Source organism: Spermophilus citellus (assembly GCF_964194105.1).
Source record: "Spermophilus citellus genome assembly, chromosome: 4".
Classification (NCBI taxonomy): Eukaryota; Metazoa; Chordata; class Mammalia; order Rodentia; family Sciuridae; genus Spermophilus; species Spermophilus citellus.
In genome coordinates, this window is record NC_138185.1 from 212,410,130 (window position 1) to 212,427,798 (window position 17,669).

A 17,669-nucleotide genomic window follows, 5' to 3' on the forward strand; every position below is an offset into this window, starting at 1 on the left:
AGCCACATCCCCAGCCCAATAATTAACTTTTCAATTGTAAATTATATAATTTTAGTAAAACAATTCTAATTTTCATCTTAGGAATTTAGGTTTCTTCATCGGAATATTTCTGATTCATCATAATAAAGAAATTAAAAATAAAAACCAAGACATTCACTACAGAAAAATTAGAGTGAAGAAAAATAGATTAAAAACCCCAATAACTTCTTTATATAGGTATATCTTTTTTCACTTAAATATATAATATAAACATTTTGGATGTTCACTGTTTATGTTATAACATTGCTGTCTAATAGGCTATTATACAGAATTCACTCTACCTGTAAATGGATAATTGAAGTAACTATTATTTTCAATGCCTTATTATAGTTACAGTAAGAAAAGGGGTCCAGGGCTGGGGTTGTGGCTCAGTGGTAGAGCACTTGCTCAGCATGTGTGAGGCACTGGGTTTGATCCTCAGCACCATATATAAATAAATAAAGGTACATTGATAACTAAAAATATATTTTAAAAAATGCTCATAAAGACTCAGCTTACAAAGAAATTATAAAATCATTTATCTTTTACCTGATATTATTTATTCAAAGATAAAAAAGATGGTAGCATATTTGCTCGATTTCAAAATTATTTTAAAGTTTTTTTAATTCCAAAATAATTCTAGTATTTTGTCATATCAAGTTATTTCCTTACCTTGCCATTGAAAGTTTCTCTCCTTTCTTCCAGTCCCACAGTACAATGGTGTGGCTATCATCTATTCCAACTGAAGCCAAACGTTTCCCATCCGCTGTGACAATTAATCAGAGTGATATACTTACTGACCATTTACATTCAGAAGATAAACATTTTGTACGTATTCTAAAACTAAATGTTGTCATTTGAATGTAGTTTCCCCACAAGTTTCAGGTGCTAGAGGCTTGGTCCTCAGTGTGGTGATACTGAGTTAATAGAACCTTTCACAGTTGGGGCCTACCTTGAGGTAAAATCATTATAGGGGGCTCTGCCCTCAGTAAGGAATAATGCTAGTCTTTCAGAGTGAGTGAGTTCCATGATAATGGGTTGTTATAAAACAGAAAACTTGACCCCTGAATCTCTCTGGCTTCCCATCTCACCACGTGATCTCTCTTTCTTGCTTTCATTCCCACCATGATGCCATCTATCATGTTATGACACAGCCAAGGGGGCTCTCACCAGAGGCAGAACTAATGGGCCTACCTGTGAGCTAAATTAATTTCTTTTTTATCTCACCCGACCTCATTTACTTTATCTGTCCAACTAATTGGGATGGGAAAGGGAAAGAGAAAGTGATAAATGTATGAATTAATGAACAGGCTAAAGACTCTGAGATAATTGTTACACAGTGTTTACACATATCAAAACATCACACTATATCCATGATCATGTACAATTGTTACAGGTCAATTAAAAACAAAACAAAATCTGCAGGGAAAAAATGAAAAGGAAAGAAAAATTAAGAAAGGAGGGGAATAAAAGATGTGATTCCATTAAATTCACCATAAGAATTCTGTTGTGATAATAAGAACTCAGTAATCATGAAAAGCTAAATGAAAAATACACAGGTTACAATATACTGTCAACATTAGTATTACTGCTTTTAATGAAAGTCAATTATATGTTATTAAGCAACAAGTAATGAGTATATTAGATGAATCATTGAGACAAATGAATAATGAGACAGGCTGACAGGCTGTGTTTATACACAGGTTATAAGGCTTAGACTATAAGAAAATGTCTTCTATTTTGCCACACGTTTGTAAACCTTAATTAGTTCCTCAATACTTCCAGTGGCATTTTTGTTGTTGATCCACTTAATCTGTCATTCATTTCTTGTTTCTTGATTATTAGTCTCCTTGAAAGTATATATATATTTTCTCCTAAACCTCACTTATGGTTAACTTGTCACTTCAGTCAGAATAGCAAAAAAGCACTAATTTAATATAGAATTCTCTGTTAAGGATATTTTCTTCCCTCTTCCTACTCCACACCCTGGCTTTCAGTATAGACCTATCTTTAGTTGCTAATGTTTAAACATACTGAAAAGTGTAAGCATGTTCTGAAATTATAAGATGGCCTGAAATTGTCACTTAATAGAAATGTCTTAAACAAATATTTCAGTTCTCATTTCTTTCATTCTTAACCTTTCACCATTAGCATTTTCAAAGTTTGTTCTGTAGCTATAAAACATTAAGATGAAATCAGAAGTTTGCCCAAAGGAGAGATACATACCATTTAGTGTAACTGAGATGATTTTAAGTGTTCTGCAAATTTTTAAAAAAATATTTAATAGAAATCTACAAAGTTTAAAGGGTATTAAAATCATACTAATTGAACTAAAATTAGACACTAGTCAATGAATCTATACTTTCACTGCTTTAAATCACAAGCTTAGGTAACACTGATTCAGATTAAAATTCTACATATTGCCTCTGCATCTGGATCATTCTTATTGAAATAGAAAATAGGCTTACCTGAGAAATCAACAGCACAGACACCATATTGGTGGTAGCCCTTTAATATTGACAATGGTTTAATAGTCTCTGTATCCCATATGTGAATTGAGGGATCCCTACCCACCTAAAATAGAATTATAAAAATCAATATATGCAATAAAGTTAATCATTTTTATATCTGCTAAAAGTAAATAAAACAAGATATTTTACAGTCTTTGTTTTATTTACTATAGAAATTTATCAAAAATATAAAGCAGACTGGATACATGACTGGATTTTTTCTTAATATTCATTCAAAAGCCAATGAGGCTAGGCTCTGTGTTTCTAGGACTATTCTAGAACTATATGACTCCTCATAAATCTTATCCTATACTTCTTCAAAAATGATAATAAATGCTTGTTAAGCACTATTGTTGGCAGGATTTCTATGCCAGATACAACAAGTACTAAGACATTCAGGTATCTTTTCACTGGGAAAACAGAAAACTTTAAATTAATGAGATTTAAAAGGTCCTGAAAAAAAAAAGACTTCATGAATAAGATGGTACTAGAAATTGGGCCTTCAGAAAAAGCAGGACTTGGATACAAAGAGAAGCAAGCAAGCACATTTTAAACTAGGTGTAACCAAAGATTCAGATGGGATTAAAACAATAAGTATATAAATGGGACTCTATTTAAATAGACAATGTCATTCTGTCATTTATCTTTTTTTTTAAATTTATTATTATTTTTTTTTAGTTCTCAGCGGACACAACATCTTTGTTGGTATGTGGTGCTGAGGATCGAACCCGGGCCGCATGCATGTCGGGCCAGCGCACTACCGCTTGAGCCACATCCCTAGCCCCGTGTCATTTATCTTTTTAAAAAATTTTTTTTAGTTATAGTTGGGCACAATATATTTACTTTATTTATTTTTATGTGGTGCTGAGGATTGAACCCAGGGCCTCCTACGTGCTAGGTGAGCGCTCTACTGCTGAGCCACAACCCCAGCCCTGTCATTTCTCTTTTAACTTGGTGCTATAGCTTGGATCTGGAGTGTCTCTCCCAAGGTCCATGTGTTAAAATTTTGGTTGTCAATTGGTGGTACTATTGTAGAACCTTTAGAAGATGGAGTCTAGTGGAAGGAAGTTGGGTCACTGGGAGATGCCCTTAAAAGAGTTACTGGTGTCCCAGACCCTTCCTCTTTTTGTGTTTGATTTTGTTTTGTTTCTTGGCAACTTTGAGATAAGCAGCTTTGCTCCACCACGATGTTCTGCCTCACCACAGACCCAAGGTAATGAGGTTAAGCAACTGTATACTGAACATTCTGAATCTGTGAACCAAAATAAATCTTTCCTTCTTTAAGTTTTTTTTTTAATCTCAGGTATTCTGTCACATTGATAGAAATCAAATTAGCACACTTAGTTTATGGTATTCACTTATATACAGGTAATCTATCATTTTTTTATCTATTCCTCAAATTGAAGTAATTGCTCCTCTAGCTTTAAGAATCATGATATATTTGTATATCATGACAGCTCCTGAAATAACATGATTGTTAATTTAATTATAGTATATTTTGTTTTATATGAAGACATAATATAAAACAACACTAAAAGCAGACAATATTTCACTAAATTATTCAGTTAAACATTACTAGTGGCTTTTAAGTTTTCTTTTTAAATTTTGCAGGTTTTGATACTTCTGATTTTACAGTACTACTCTTACCTGGTTCTCTGGTCTTCTCGACTCTTGCTATGTTTTTTTTCATCACCTGTTTCTTAAATGCAAATCTCCCTCAAGAGTTCATCTTTAATTCTACAGGCTTCTTATTCTAAATTTTGCCTGAGGTATTTCTTTCACAGTTTCAGTGGTTAAATCAACAAGTGTCTCCTAAGTCTTACTCTCTAATCATTATTTTTTTCCTGAATTTAAGACTTACACTTTCAACTACCTACTGGACATATCATCTACAGATGATGATGATGATGATGATAATGATTAATAGTAATATACTTGCATTCACTGAGAACTCATTTATGTGCCAGAAACTGTTCTATATACCTTACAAAGGTTAACTCATTTCACAATCACAAGAACCCTATAAGATAGGTATTGGTAGTATCCTTATTTTAAAAGACGAGAAGCTACTTGGGAGGTTGAGGCAGAAGGATCAAAAGTTTGTAACTTAGCAAGACTTTGTTTCAAAATAAGTAAAAAGAGCTGAGGATGTACCTCAGAGGTAGAGTGCCCCTGGTTCAATCTCCAGTATCTCTCTCTCTCTCTCTCTCTCTCTCTCTCTCTCTCCCTCTCTCTCTCATATACATACACACACATCTCCAAAATAAAATTAATTAAAAGTGAAATTTTTTAAAAAATGAGGAAACAGGCACAGAGATGCTAGTTAATTTTCCAACAGATAATAAATGGAGAAGCATGGTCTTGAACATCAAAATCAGTCTGGCTGAAGAACAGACAATATTTTTGGAGTATACCTGTGATATTTCATTTAGGGATACAGGGAGATTTATCAGTCAGCTTTTCACCACTATAGCAAAATACCTGAGATAACAAACTTAAAAGGAGGAAAGGTTTCTTTTGTTTCATGTTTCCCAATCCATGGTTGCTTGGCCCCCTTGCCTCTGGGCCCATGCAAGGCAGAACATGTCAGGGAGTGCAAGACAGAGGAGGCTGCATACTTGATAGTGGCCACAAAGTGAACAAGAAAGACAGGAAAAGCCAATATCCCTTTCAAGGGCACACCCTCATGAACTAACTTCTTCCACGAGGTCTCACCTGCCAAGAGGTCATTCTTTGTATTCTAGTCTCCAAAAAAACAAAACAAATCAAAACACTCTTTAGATTTGTTAAATTCTAAAACACCCACATAAAATCTTCCAGAATCACTTTTCTTTTTAATAAAGGGTTCAATTCCAATCAGTTTTAACACTTTTTATAAATTTATAGAGATGTGACTGGTTGACTGTAATATTACAGAGGTAAGAAATGGAAAACGGTGGGAGAAGTTGAAAAGGCTATGTAAGCCTGTGTCCTAGGAGATAGACCTTGAGTCTGCAGTGCCTAAGGCAGAAATGCTATTGTGTAAGCAAAGGAGCTATGGCTTGATGGGTATGAAGAGATGTCCAGTGTCATAATGACATTTTATTTAATCTGACCTGAATTCCCTTAAATCCCAGAATCATGGTAGTAAGTGGCCACTTTCTACACTGTCTTCATTCCAGCAATATCAGAATAATGGTTCAACTTCTTTGCCAAAGCACCTGGGTATATAACTATGCTTCAAGAGGAACCCTTTATATAGCCTAAAGGCAGGTGATTCCCCTCATGCCCCCACCTATCTTTTTGATTAGTTATTTCACTAATGTCTATCATGCACTCTAAGACTTGAATACTGTGGGCTATTCACAGTTCTTTAAATAAGCTGCGCTTCACCTCACCCCCTAATTTTACAGATCATATGACAGACTTAGAATGCTTTCCCTCACTTTCCCTCTGCTAGCAAACTATGCAGCATAAATGTTATACCTGTTTCCCTGATTCTACTGGGCACAATTCATGAGTCCTTCTTCACTACACTCTCACCAGATTCTACATTTAAAAATGAGGTGATTTTGCCTCCTAGGGGACAGCTAGCATTGTCTAGAGACATTTTTGGTTAGCATAACTTAGGCAGATGGGTTACTGGCATTTAGTGAGTAGATGTCAGGGATGCTGCTCAACATTCTGCAATGCACAGGTTAGCTTCCCACAACAAAAAATTATCTGGCATAAGTCATCAATAGTGCTGAGGTTGAGAAATTCTGGTCTGTAATTGTGACATGGTATTATAATTTTTCTTGCATGTATGTCTTCTTATTTATCTATATATTTCCAGCACATTTCCTGGCAATATAGAATGTGCTTGATAAATGTTTTTGAATAATGGAAGAAACAAAGGAGAAAATGGTAGGGGAGGAGAGTAATGGAGAAGAAAAAGCGGCTCATCAAGGCACAATGGGCAGGAGGAAGGAAAAGAAAGAAAAAAAGGTTGAGTTTTCTTTCCTCTCAGGGAAGCTATATAGGATGATGCATGTTGCCTCCCTGACCCCTACAAAACTGAGAATGTAAAAGGGGAGCCAGGCATGTTAGCACATGCTTGTAATCCCAGTGACTCGAGAGGCAGAAGGATCACAAGCTCAAAGCCAGCCTCAGCAATTTAGCGAGGTCCCAAGAAACTTACTGAGACTGGTGGTTAAGTCCCCCTGAGTTATATCCCCAGGAACAACAAAAATAACAAAAAGGTTTTTTAAAAGGTGTATTTATACAGTGTAGAAAGTCTGATAGACTAAAGGCTTTAGACTTTACTACTTAACAGCTGAGTGATCTTAAGAAAATTATTTAATTTCTCTAAAACAGAACTTTCTTATTTGTAAAGGGAAGAAAATGATTTTACTCTCATGGAGTTGAGGAGGGAATACAATGAACTTATAGTCAGAAACTAGTAAAGTATTTACAGAGTAAGAATCTACAGGGCTGAGGTTGTGGCTCGGTGGTAGAGCGTTTGCCTAGCATGTGTGAGGCACTGGGTTCAATTCTCAGCACCACATATAAATAAATTAATAAAATAAAGGTCCATCAACATCTAAAAAATTTTTATTAAATCTATAGACATTATTCTTTCCCTTGCTTCTCTAAGATATCTGTGTAGACATGTATCAACTAAGACTTTTCTCACTGATTTCTACTTCAATATTTGTGCTTTCTATCCCTCCCCCACAAGGCATAGACACCTTTATTTAAGACAGCAGATATACATTTAAGGGAGAATGTGGACCATCTCAAAGAGTAAGAGATACATTCTAGGGGTTTCCAGCTCTTCTTTTAAAGGAAACTTGGTGAGGGGAGGGTATAGGAAGAAATATAGGAATGGTGTCAATCTGGTGATCTCAAGATGGTTTCTGGTGATCTGGTCAGTCTCAGGATCCCCAGACTGCCATGGTACTCATCTTATCAGGTGACAGTGCTGGAAAATCCCCTAAATTATAGGTTCTTCAAGAAATAGGCAGAATTAATATTATCAAAATGACCATACTTCTAAAAGCACTATTCAGATTTAATGCAATTCTGATCAAAATCCCAATGGCATTCCTCATAGAAATAGAAAAAGCAATCATGAAATTCATCTGAAAAAATAAGAGATCCAGAATAGCTAAAGCAATTCTTAGGTAGCATCACTATACCAGACCTTAAACTATATTACAGAGCAACAGTAACAAAAACAGCATGGTATTGGCACCAAAACAGACTGGTAGACCAATGGTATAGAATAGAGGACACAGAGAGTAACCCTCAAAATTACAATTATCTTATATTAGACAAAGATGCCAAAAACATGCATTGGAGAAAAGAGAGCCTCTTCAACAAATGGTTCTGGGAAAACTGGAAACATATATGCAACAAAATGAAATTAAATCCTTATCTCTCACCATGCACAAAACTCAACTCGAAGTGGATCAAGGACCTAGGAATTAAACCAGAGACCCTGTGTCTAACAGAAGAAAAAGTAGGCCCTAATCTTCATCATATGGGATTAGGCCCCAACTTCCTTAATAAGACTCCTGTGGCGCAAGAATTAAAACCAAGAATCAAATAATGGGATGGATTCAAAGAAATAGTATCTCTCAATGAATTTAGTGGGAGGTTAACTAACAGTACAAAGGAAGATTTACAGATTTTCCAGAAACTTGTGATTGACAGATCTGGAAGAGAGACTTAGTCTAGGAAATCTACCTGGAACTTCTGAATTAATCATTTACATTTCCAAAATTATCTACCAAAACCTAAAGAAAAATAACAGTATAGTTTTCTTTGCCTTTCTTGTTCTCTTAGTTCTTTAAATAGTTCATGTTTCTTTTCTGCTGGTTAATATGAACGCTTTTTATATTTCCTCCTTTTTACTGTCAGTGAAATTGCCAGTCATTTATTTCATTTATAACATTTCTAAAAAGTTTACTGTTCCCCAAGTGTCAGTTCTTTTTCACACTGGCAAATTGAAATATTCCATTCTCACCTTCCTCTGGTTAAAAAGTCTACAAAGATCACTATTTCTATGTACAACAGGATTGATTATGTGCTTTCTATCTTGGTTAACTTGAATAGCTTGCTATCATGATTGCAAAATATAAAGCACTGTCATTCTGTGTTGTCACAGAATGTTTGTTAAATATTTTATTATTTTAAGTAACTCAATCTAACGAAACCAATTTCTAGTCTTCATCTTTTCTATAACTACTCACAAATTTAAAAATATACATATCCTGACAGAAAGAAAATTAGGCAGTATTCTTGGTTTCAAATTAAAATTCAAGAAATAATCATCAAAAAATTTTTGTCAGTATTGGTGATTGAACTCAGGGCATCACAAGTGCTAGATCATCACTCTACCACTAACCTACTTCCTCATTCCTTAAGATAATAATAATTAAACAACTATACTATAAGGACAACTGTAGGGAAAAAGTTGAGGTAAACTTTATAATATGAAAATAAAATCCCATTCAAAACAATTCTTTATTCTCCACTTCCTAGAAAACACTCTCTGTGTGTGTGTGTGTGTGTGTGTGTGTGTGTGTGTGTATATATATATATATATATATATATATATATATATATATATATACACATGAATGAAGTAGACTAACCTAACTCAGAAAAGGTCTAACCTATCAGGCTTTTGGTCACATAATCTTTCAAAGGAACTTACCTGGCCTGTAGCCACATAGTCTTTCAAAGGATGAATAGCCAGACAAAGAATATCATCATCATGACCCAAGTAAAAACGCTGTGTGTTCTGTTGTCTATTGTAAATGACACCCACTGCTGCCACATGGTACACAATTTCACCAATTTGAGTATAAAACAGATTACTTCGACAGTCGTAACCTCTGTAACTAATATAGAAAACAAATCATATAAAATTAGTTTTGGTCTTTGATCTAATCTATACAGAGAAATAGGTAATTTTAGGGTCATTTAATTTCCAGTTTTAAAGGATGTTGAACAATTAAAGAAAAAGAAAACACCACCTTCTTAGAGCTATAAGCATTTATGAACTGCTCTGATTACAAATAGCTAATCCAAACCATAATACTGAGCAAAAAAAAGCAAGGTGCTGAAAAATATATCTAGTATACTATTAATTGCATGTGTATAATATTAAATTTATAAAGACAAAAACAGTTACTTTTTTAATAAATAAAAGGGTATAGAAAATAATACATATCTGTTTATAAATGCGTTTTTATTTATCAAACTAAGTAACAGTGATTGCTTGAAGGGAAATGATGGTTGGGAAGGCAGAAGTGAGAGGAAGGGTTTAAATCCCTTTTATGCATAATGTTGAACTGTGAAAACATATATTTCAAAAAGAAATTTAAAAAACAATTTTAAGGGGCTGTGGCTCAGGAGTAGCACACTTACCTGGCGTGAGTGAGGCACTGGGTTTGATTCTCAGCAACACATGTAAATAAATAAGGAACTATCAACAACTAAAACAAATTTTTTTTAAAAAAAGCAATTTTAAAAATATTATGCTCAGGAAAAAGTAACCAAATCTTTTTTAAAATATTATTTATTTATTTATTTTTTAGGTGTCCACCTAAAAAATAAATAAATAAATAAATAAAAAGATATTGTCTTTACTTTTATGTGGTGCTGAGGATCAAATCCAGTGCCTCATGCATGCCAGGTGAGCGTGCTACCACTTAAGCCACATCCCCAACCAATAATCAAATCTTAAAATGTCAATATAATTCTGTCTGTAGCAACCTTGCTTTGTGCTTCAAAGAAACCCAATTTATAAAGCACAACTGAATAGAAATATTGCCTATTTTACCAGTGGAGAGAAAATAATCTTAATAAATAAATCTTTTTTCAAATTCTTGGAAAGTATTATCAGTCTGATAAGAAAATGAGGGCTGGGACAGGGGTAAATAGAATCAGATTGGAAAACCTGTTGCTGACAAGCTGACATATGAAACTTGTATTGCCAGATATTCTAAGAGAATCCAGAAATTCTAATATTTTACTGAAATTAATACACAAAAGCCAAAATGCTCAGTCAAAAAGAAAGACAATATTATTTTACATTAGTCACATTTAAGGAAGATGATTATCTCATATTTTTAAAGACAAGATGTCCAATTTAATAATACTGAACTTCCATAAGACAAATTTATTTTTAATAACTTTTTAATATTTATTTTTAACACTTATTCAGTGCTTATTATGTTCCAGGCACTATTCTAAGTCAACAATATCACAGCTTTATTTGCTCCTTATCAGAACTTTAGGAGGTATTGTTATCTCCATTTTACAGAGAGGTTAAATAACTTGTTTAAAGGCACACAGTTAGTAGAGCTAGTCAATTGTGTGACTTGGAGCAAGTTACACAGTAAGTGTGAACTAAAATTCAAACACAGAAATGAAAAACAATTGTTTCATACCCATGAACAAAGTGTAATCGGATACTATTTCCTGGAGCCTGTTCTCTTCTTTTAGAAGTAGCACTTTTTTGTTTCTCTTTGCATTGTTCTTTAAGCTGAGGTAGATCTTCTTTGTAAACCTTTAAAAATGTATATAAGTAGGAAGACATTCGTAAAGGTGCTCATACCCCTAACATAATTTTAGACATATGGTTACTATTAATCAACTTTAGTAATTGTCTTCAATAGGAAGGTACTTTTACAAAATGTACTTCTTTAGAAAGAACAAACTCACATATTTAGTGTTCCAGGAAATCTTTATACTTAAGAGAATATTTCAAAGGGAATAACTGGGAGTGTACTGTTTCAAAAATCTATAGGCAAAGAGAATACAGGCATACTTAGTATATCCAGCATTTAACATAAAAGAATAGTTTATACAAGTGTGCTTTAATGTTTAAAGTGAGAAAACTGAAAGAGTCATACACTACTTGGGAATTTAAGCCACAAAAGATAACAGATACACAGCAGGGAACAAGATAAAGAAGGAACTGAACTTTCCAGGGGAAAAAAATTGTTTGAATAGAAAATTACCTGCCGACGATAGGTGAGCTGTGTCTCTTGTTCAATTTCAGAATCCAGTTCTGGAACATCAGACAGGTCTGAATCTGATTCATCACTGTTAGAGTCAGCCAGACTTTCTGTAATTTTTGAAAATGAAATGTCATTTGTTTAAAGAAGATTTATTTTCAAAATAGCAATGTAAGATTAATGATTAAGAGGTAGGTCAATTGACATGGAGACAAGCCATAGAGCAATCAAATGAAATTACCTATTCAAGTGACACAGATGTGAGTAAACTGTACTACAGATTATCTTCCTCTCCACTCACTGCAAACTCAATAGCTCCTTTAAATCCCTTCATTGGCTCCCCCAATGACTGCTACATCAAATTTAAATGTCTGTGCAAATATAAGTGCATATAACCTATAGTTACCATGAAAATAGCTAAAAAATACTGCACATAGCAAAAGAATTGACATTATATACATAATATTTATATATATATATATATATATATAATGTCAATATATATATATATTTTTTTCTCTTTGTTAAAAAGCATACATAAAATCTAAACACTCATCTCTGATTTTATTACCATAACCATTTCTTTACTCATCATTTGACAAACTGCAAACAAAAGTACTTTATATCCCATTCTTTGATATCTGACTTAATATAGATCTAAGGTTTAATTTGAAATTTCTGCTAATAACAAACTATACTATGAATTTATAAAACTAGATTATACTTCAATGGTAAAATTGTCATCTTCAAGTTTTTGAAGAGTTATTTTATGGGGAAATTGTTTAGGTGATTCATACTACTCACCTTGGGGTGCTATGTGAAGAGCATCTTTTAGTTTTCTTTCAGGAATAAATTTCCACTGAAAGACAGAGTGATCTGCTCCACCAATAGAAATAACCCACTGATAATCATGTGACCATCTGACATTAGTTACATGAGCTGAATGGCCAATGTATTTTTTAAACTTGGCCCCTATAATGAAAATATATCTTTAAATTATGCACAAATTTCAACATACAAAACACTACTGCAAATAGCAAATTTCTATACATAAATCATTGCATCATCCTTCCATTGTCTTAATTATGATTAAATGGAAAAAATGCTAATTCAAAAATGGGTAAAATGAACAAATAAATGAATTTATATTGAGAGATGTAAACATTATTTCCTCTACTACTTCACAATATAATTTGGTAGAAACTACAAAAGCTGTGAGGCATTATTTTACTGCTTTTAGAAAAGCTGGGGATCAATTATTTTTGTTTTAAATGGACACAATATATTTATTTCTTCATTTATCTATCTATCTATCTATCTATTTATTTATTTATTTTTTATGTGGTGCTGAGAATCGTACCCAGTACCTCCCAAGTGCAAGGCAAGCGCTCTACAAAAGCTGAGCTATAACCCCAGCCCAGGATCAATTGTTTTAATATTAGGACAGCTGACTATTTTGTCCTGAGGCCTTCGGTCTTAAGTGAAGGACTAATCTAATTCATATCTACTCTTTTACTTTCTCAATCCAAAAGATATTACTACTAAATTGGGCACAGTGGCACATGCTTGCAATCCCAGTGATTCAGGAAGCTGAGGCAGGAAGATTGCAAGTTTGAGGACAGTCTCATTAACACAGCAAGACCATCATCAACTTAGCAAAATCTCAGCACCACATAAAAATAAATAAAGATATTGAGTCCGACTACAACTAAAAAATAAATATTTAAATAAAAAATCTTGTTTCAAAACAAAAACTAAAAAGTACTGGAGACGTGGCTCAGTGGTAAAACACCCCTGGATTCACTCCTCATTACTGAACTGAAATAAAATGTATTATCAAATCAGATACAACCTTTTCCTAATCTTAAATTGGACAATATAACTTAATATAAAAGAGATTTTTTTCTAGTAATAATGCTAAAGCATTCAAGTATGTGAATTCAATAAACATAGAATCTTAAAATACCTCTACTAATTATTTAAATATGCAATAGTAATATCCTATCTTTTCTTTCACTTACCTAGCTATAGTCTCAAGCTGACTCACAAGTGCCCAGAAATAAAAATCATCCTTACCATAAAATAAATTACTAACAAAAAGGAAATAAGAGAGCTGGGGTTGTGGCTCAGTGGCAGAGTGATTGCCTAGCATGTGAGAGGCACTGGGTTTGATTCTCAGAACCCCATATAGATAAAAAATTTTTTAAAAAAGGAAACAAAGAAAAACAATATATGTTCTTGAAGCAGGGAGAAATCTCTTACACAAAACTAATTTTATTAGACTTTGTTTAAATATTCACATAGTAATTCAGAAGACTACTACATATTTCATTTCATTATATAAATGAAGTAAAATTATTAAGCAAAAATAATACTGTCTTCACATTTGCAAAAGATAAATTGTCAATAAAGCCCATTCAATTGACTTAAAAAACTCAGAAAATTATAGTATTTTGTTTTTACATGGAGGTCAGTGTAGGTGAAGCAATTAATGGGAGCAATGTCTAATGTTAAAATCATCATAATTATTACTGAACCTCAACAAGCAGACAAGTATCATCTTAAGAGTTGTCAGGCATGGTGACTTTCATGTCCTGGCTATGTGGTGGGATCTAGAAACAGGGTACTTTATTTATTTAATTTTTTTTTAGCTGTTGTTGGACCTTTATTTTATTTATTTTTATGTGGTGCTGAGGATCAAACCCAGTGCCTCACTCACACTAGGCAAGCAAGCAATTTACCACTGTGCTACAACCCCAGCCTGAAACAGGGTACTTTAATTGCTAGATATTTAGCTAGTCTTTATTAATATACTTAGAGTTACATATGGAAGAATTTGTATGCATCTGAGAAGCTGACATCACACAGGCAGAATCAATAACATGGCAAAGAAGACAGGATACTGAACTCATGACTTCACTACAGAGGCCCAGTAGAAATACCAGCCTCGGCTTCTGAGAAATTTGAGCCTTTAAGTTTGATATCAGTGGATTACATATCTGATCAAACTATATTAGCTGTTCCAATAATCTGCATTCTAATGTTTGTCCAATAGCTTTTATCAACAAGCCAAGTAAATCTCATTATAGCATCTGCTATAAGTATGGATGTTCTAGAACATTAACTGCACCTAATAAAAAGATCCATGCATAGAAAAGAATTCTTTGACAATTAAAGCTCAGAAGAAACTTGGATTTCCCTAAGGAATAAGAATGAATTTTTTAAAAATCCACAATGAAAACTATTTTGTGCCCTGATTCATTTTATTTTGTTTACAGGAAGCTCAGAATCAAATTTGATGTTCGGCTACTGTCATTTTCTTTATCTTGTTTTAATGTGTACTTCTATTTATATTTCCTCTGGTACTGATTCTTTAATTATTTCAGTATTTATGGACTTATTATAAATTGATTTAAAAACTTTATGAAACAATGCATGGAACAGATGAAAGATTACTAATATAGCATTTCATTCAATGATCCCCAGATCTGTGAATAGAATGATTGATATCATCATTTTAGAAGACATCCAAGAAAAAAGGATACATAAAGTATAGAGGAAACAACAAATAAAAAATTATTTTTTAGATATACTATTGAAAATCAATGTCAAAACAAATAATGCTAAAGACTTAAGCAAAACATGCTCATTCATCAAAACCAACAAGTTAGTAAGTTCTGAGTTTATACACTTGACTACTTCCTTAGATTCTTGAGAAAATAAAATTTCTCCCAAAATATATGTATACAATAAGCTAAATTATTAAAGATAATAAGTGATAAGAAAAGTATAACCATCGTTGAAATTTAACTACATGAAGCAATTCAGGAAGTGGGAGAAAAAAAAAAACAGGTCTTGGGGATGAGGTTGTGGCTCAGTGGTAGAGTGCTTGCCTAGCATATGTGAGGCACTGGGTTTGATCCTTAGCACCACATTAAAAAGTAAATAAATAAATAAAGTTACTAAAAAAAAGAAGAAACAGGTCTAGTCCATTTGTTATAATGTATAAATTCAAAATAATTTCATAATAAAAACTTCATGACCAAAAATAAATGTAACATATGACAATAATACAGAACTTGCAAAATAAAGGCCTTTACCAAGAAGTATACATTTTTAAAAATATGAAATCCTGTTACCTATTTCAAGATTGATTTTCTGCAAGAACATAAGTCTTTTATAAGAGCTTACTTAAATTATTTAAAAGAAGAGATACCTTTTCTTAAACATGGATATCGGAATAATTTTATAATTCCATAGTCATCAGCTGTAACTAAAACTTGGCCAACATAATTTCCATCTACTGAATTTATATCATTGGTATCTGAATATTTGGGCCAAATTCCATTTACTTCAAGGCCTGAAACACATGTCCATGAAGCCCAATGAACACCTTTGAGTTCTTCTTTACTTGTCACTTCTTTTCCCCCTAAAAATAAATCAGTCTGAATTTAAGAAGTTATTTCACTTATTTTTTTACTCAAGCTTAAATTTTACTGATAACATGGTGATCTCAAATTTTAAATATTTCCCACCCCAATTAGAGGAGACTACAGGAAAAAGTAAGTGTGGCTAAGGAGAAAACAAAATGCAAGAAGCTTTTTAAAGAAGCCACCAATGGAATTATACCAATTCAGAGACATACATAGATTTAATATTATTTATAGCTTAGCAGGTTCACTGTGTGAATTCTATTAAAATAATGACACAGATTAACCACAACAGGGTGAGTTATAAGAGAAGTAAAAGCTATGAGAAAGTGGCTATGAGAAACCTAAGACACATAACTGACAAAGAGAACTAAAAAATACCAAAAAAGGTAGGATTGGTGGAGAGTAATACATTTACATTTGGTAAAAGAATTTTAGGACTCAGTAAATTTTCATTACATATAGATCACTAATGAAAAACTTTTTCAGAAAAACAGTAATTTATGTGGCTCATCTTATTTAATAAGTTCTTAGAAGATAGGGACTAATTAAACATCATATTAACTAAAGTACTACAAGGTTAATGTTTTAATGATTGTTTTTATTCTTCTATTTTTAAATCTTTGATTTAGTTGTTAGCTAGATTATTAGTATTTGCAAAATTTATTTGAAGCAACCACAAATAGATAAATAATTTATGGTCACACATTTGTAGCTATTTACTTAGTTTCACCCAAAAGATGACATTTGACTTTTTAATACACAGTGTAATTTTACCATATACTAGTCACATGGTGTGAAATTCAACATAAGTCTGTCTTCAATTCTTCAAGTAAAGGAGGTTTAATTAAGAAACAAAAGAATACAGAATGGTGGTTTCCAGGGACTGGGAGAAGTGGTGGGGATGGGGAGATCTTGGCAAAGAGTACAAAGTTTCAGTTATACAGGATGAAAAAATTCTACAGATTTAATGTATAGCATGTTGATTACAGTTAATAATATATTATTGCATAGTATACTTTAAATCTGCCAACAGATATGATATTAAATGCTCTTACCACAAACAAAAAAATGGTAACTCTGTGAAGTGATGAATACATTAATTAGCTTGATTGTGGAAAACATTTCACAAGGTACAGCATATGTACATAAGGACATCACACTGTACATTGTAAATATATACAACTTTTATATGTCAATTGTATCTCAATAATCCTCAGGGGGGGAATCCTAGAGAATTTCAACATAATGTGGTAGCCCTATAGAAAAGAAATGCTTGAAATGTTAGCTCAGTTCATCCTTTCATTTCCTATGCTCAAATGAAACTTACTTGCTGCTTCTTGTGAAATCCTAAAATATTTTATAGACACTAAAAATCTACAAACTATATATGTTTTACTAGAAAAATTTACCTGGCATCCTATAAAAAAGTCTTTTCCCATTTCCATCATTTGTCTGTAAATATCTACTATCTGAGGACCAGTCCAGATGAGTGATGAAACTAAGTGATCCAACACATTCACCAACTTTTTTATAACGCTGAGCAACTCCATAAATATCAATTGAGCTGTCATTGCAGCCAACAGCAAGGTAAGTTCCATCTGGTGAATATTTTAACTCATGAATTGCTTCCTTCCTATCTTTAATATGTACAACTTCCGTCATATCTCTGTTAAAAAGAAAAAAATGAGACCATGTGAACAATGTCACAGCAAAAT

The 17,669-nt window shown here is 32.8% G+C and overlaps 1 protein-coding gene across 2 annotated transcripts in view; it reads right to left on the reverse strand.

The window, feature by feature from the left end:
- Positions 1–17,669, reverse strand: part of EML5 (EMAP like 5) — a 180,120-nt gene that overhangs the window by 95,832 nt on the left and 66,619 nt on the right. For both annotated transcript variants that reach the window (XM_081289270.1, XM_081289271.1), the window contains exons 9-16: positions 17,364–17,620; positions 15,738–15,950; positions 12,326–12,493; positions 11,525–11,631; positions 10,952–11,070; positions 9,211–9,397; positions 2,487–2,592; positions 691–784 (exon numbers count right to left, since the gene is read on the reverse strand). In XM_081289270.1, coding sequence (XP_081145396.1) covers positions 691–784; positions 2,487–2,592; positions 9,211–9,397; positions 10,952–11,070; positions 11,525–11,631; positions 12,326–12,493; positions 15,738–15,950; positions 17,364–17,620 — 1,251 coding nt within the window. The remainder of the gene's footprint in view (positions 1–690; positions 785–2,486; positions 2,593–9,210; positions 9,398–10,951; positions 11,071–11,524; positions 11,632–12,325; positions 12,494–15,737; positions 15,951–17,363; positions 17,621–17,669) is intronic.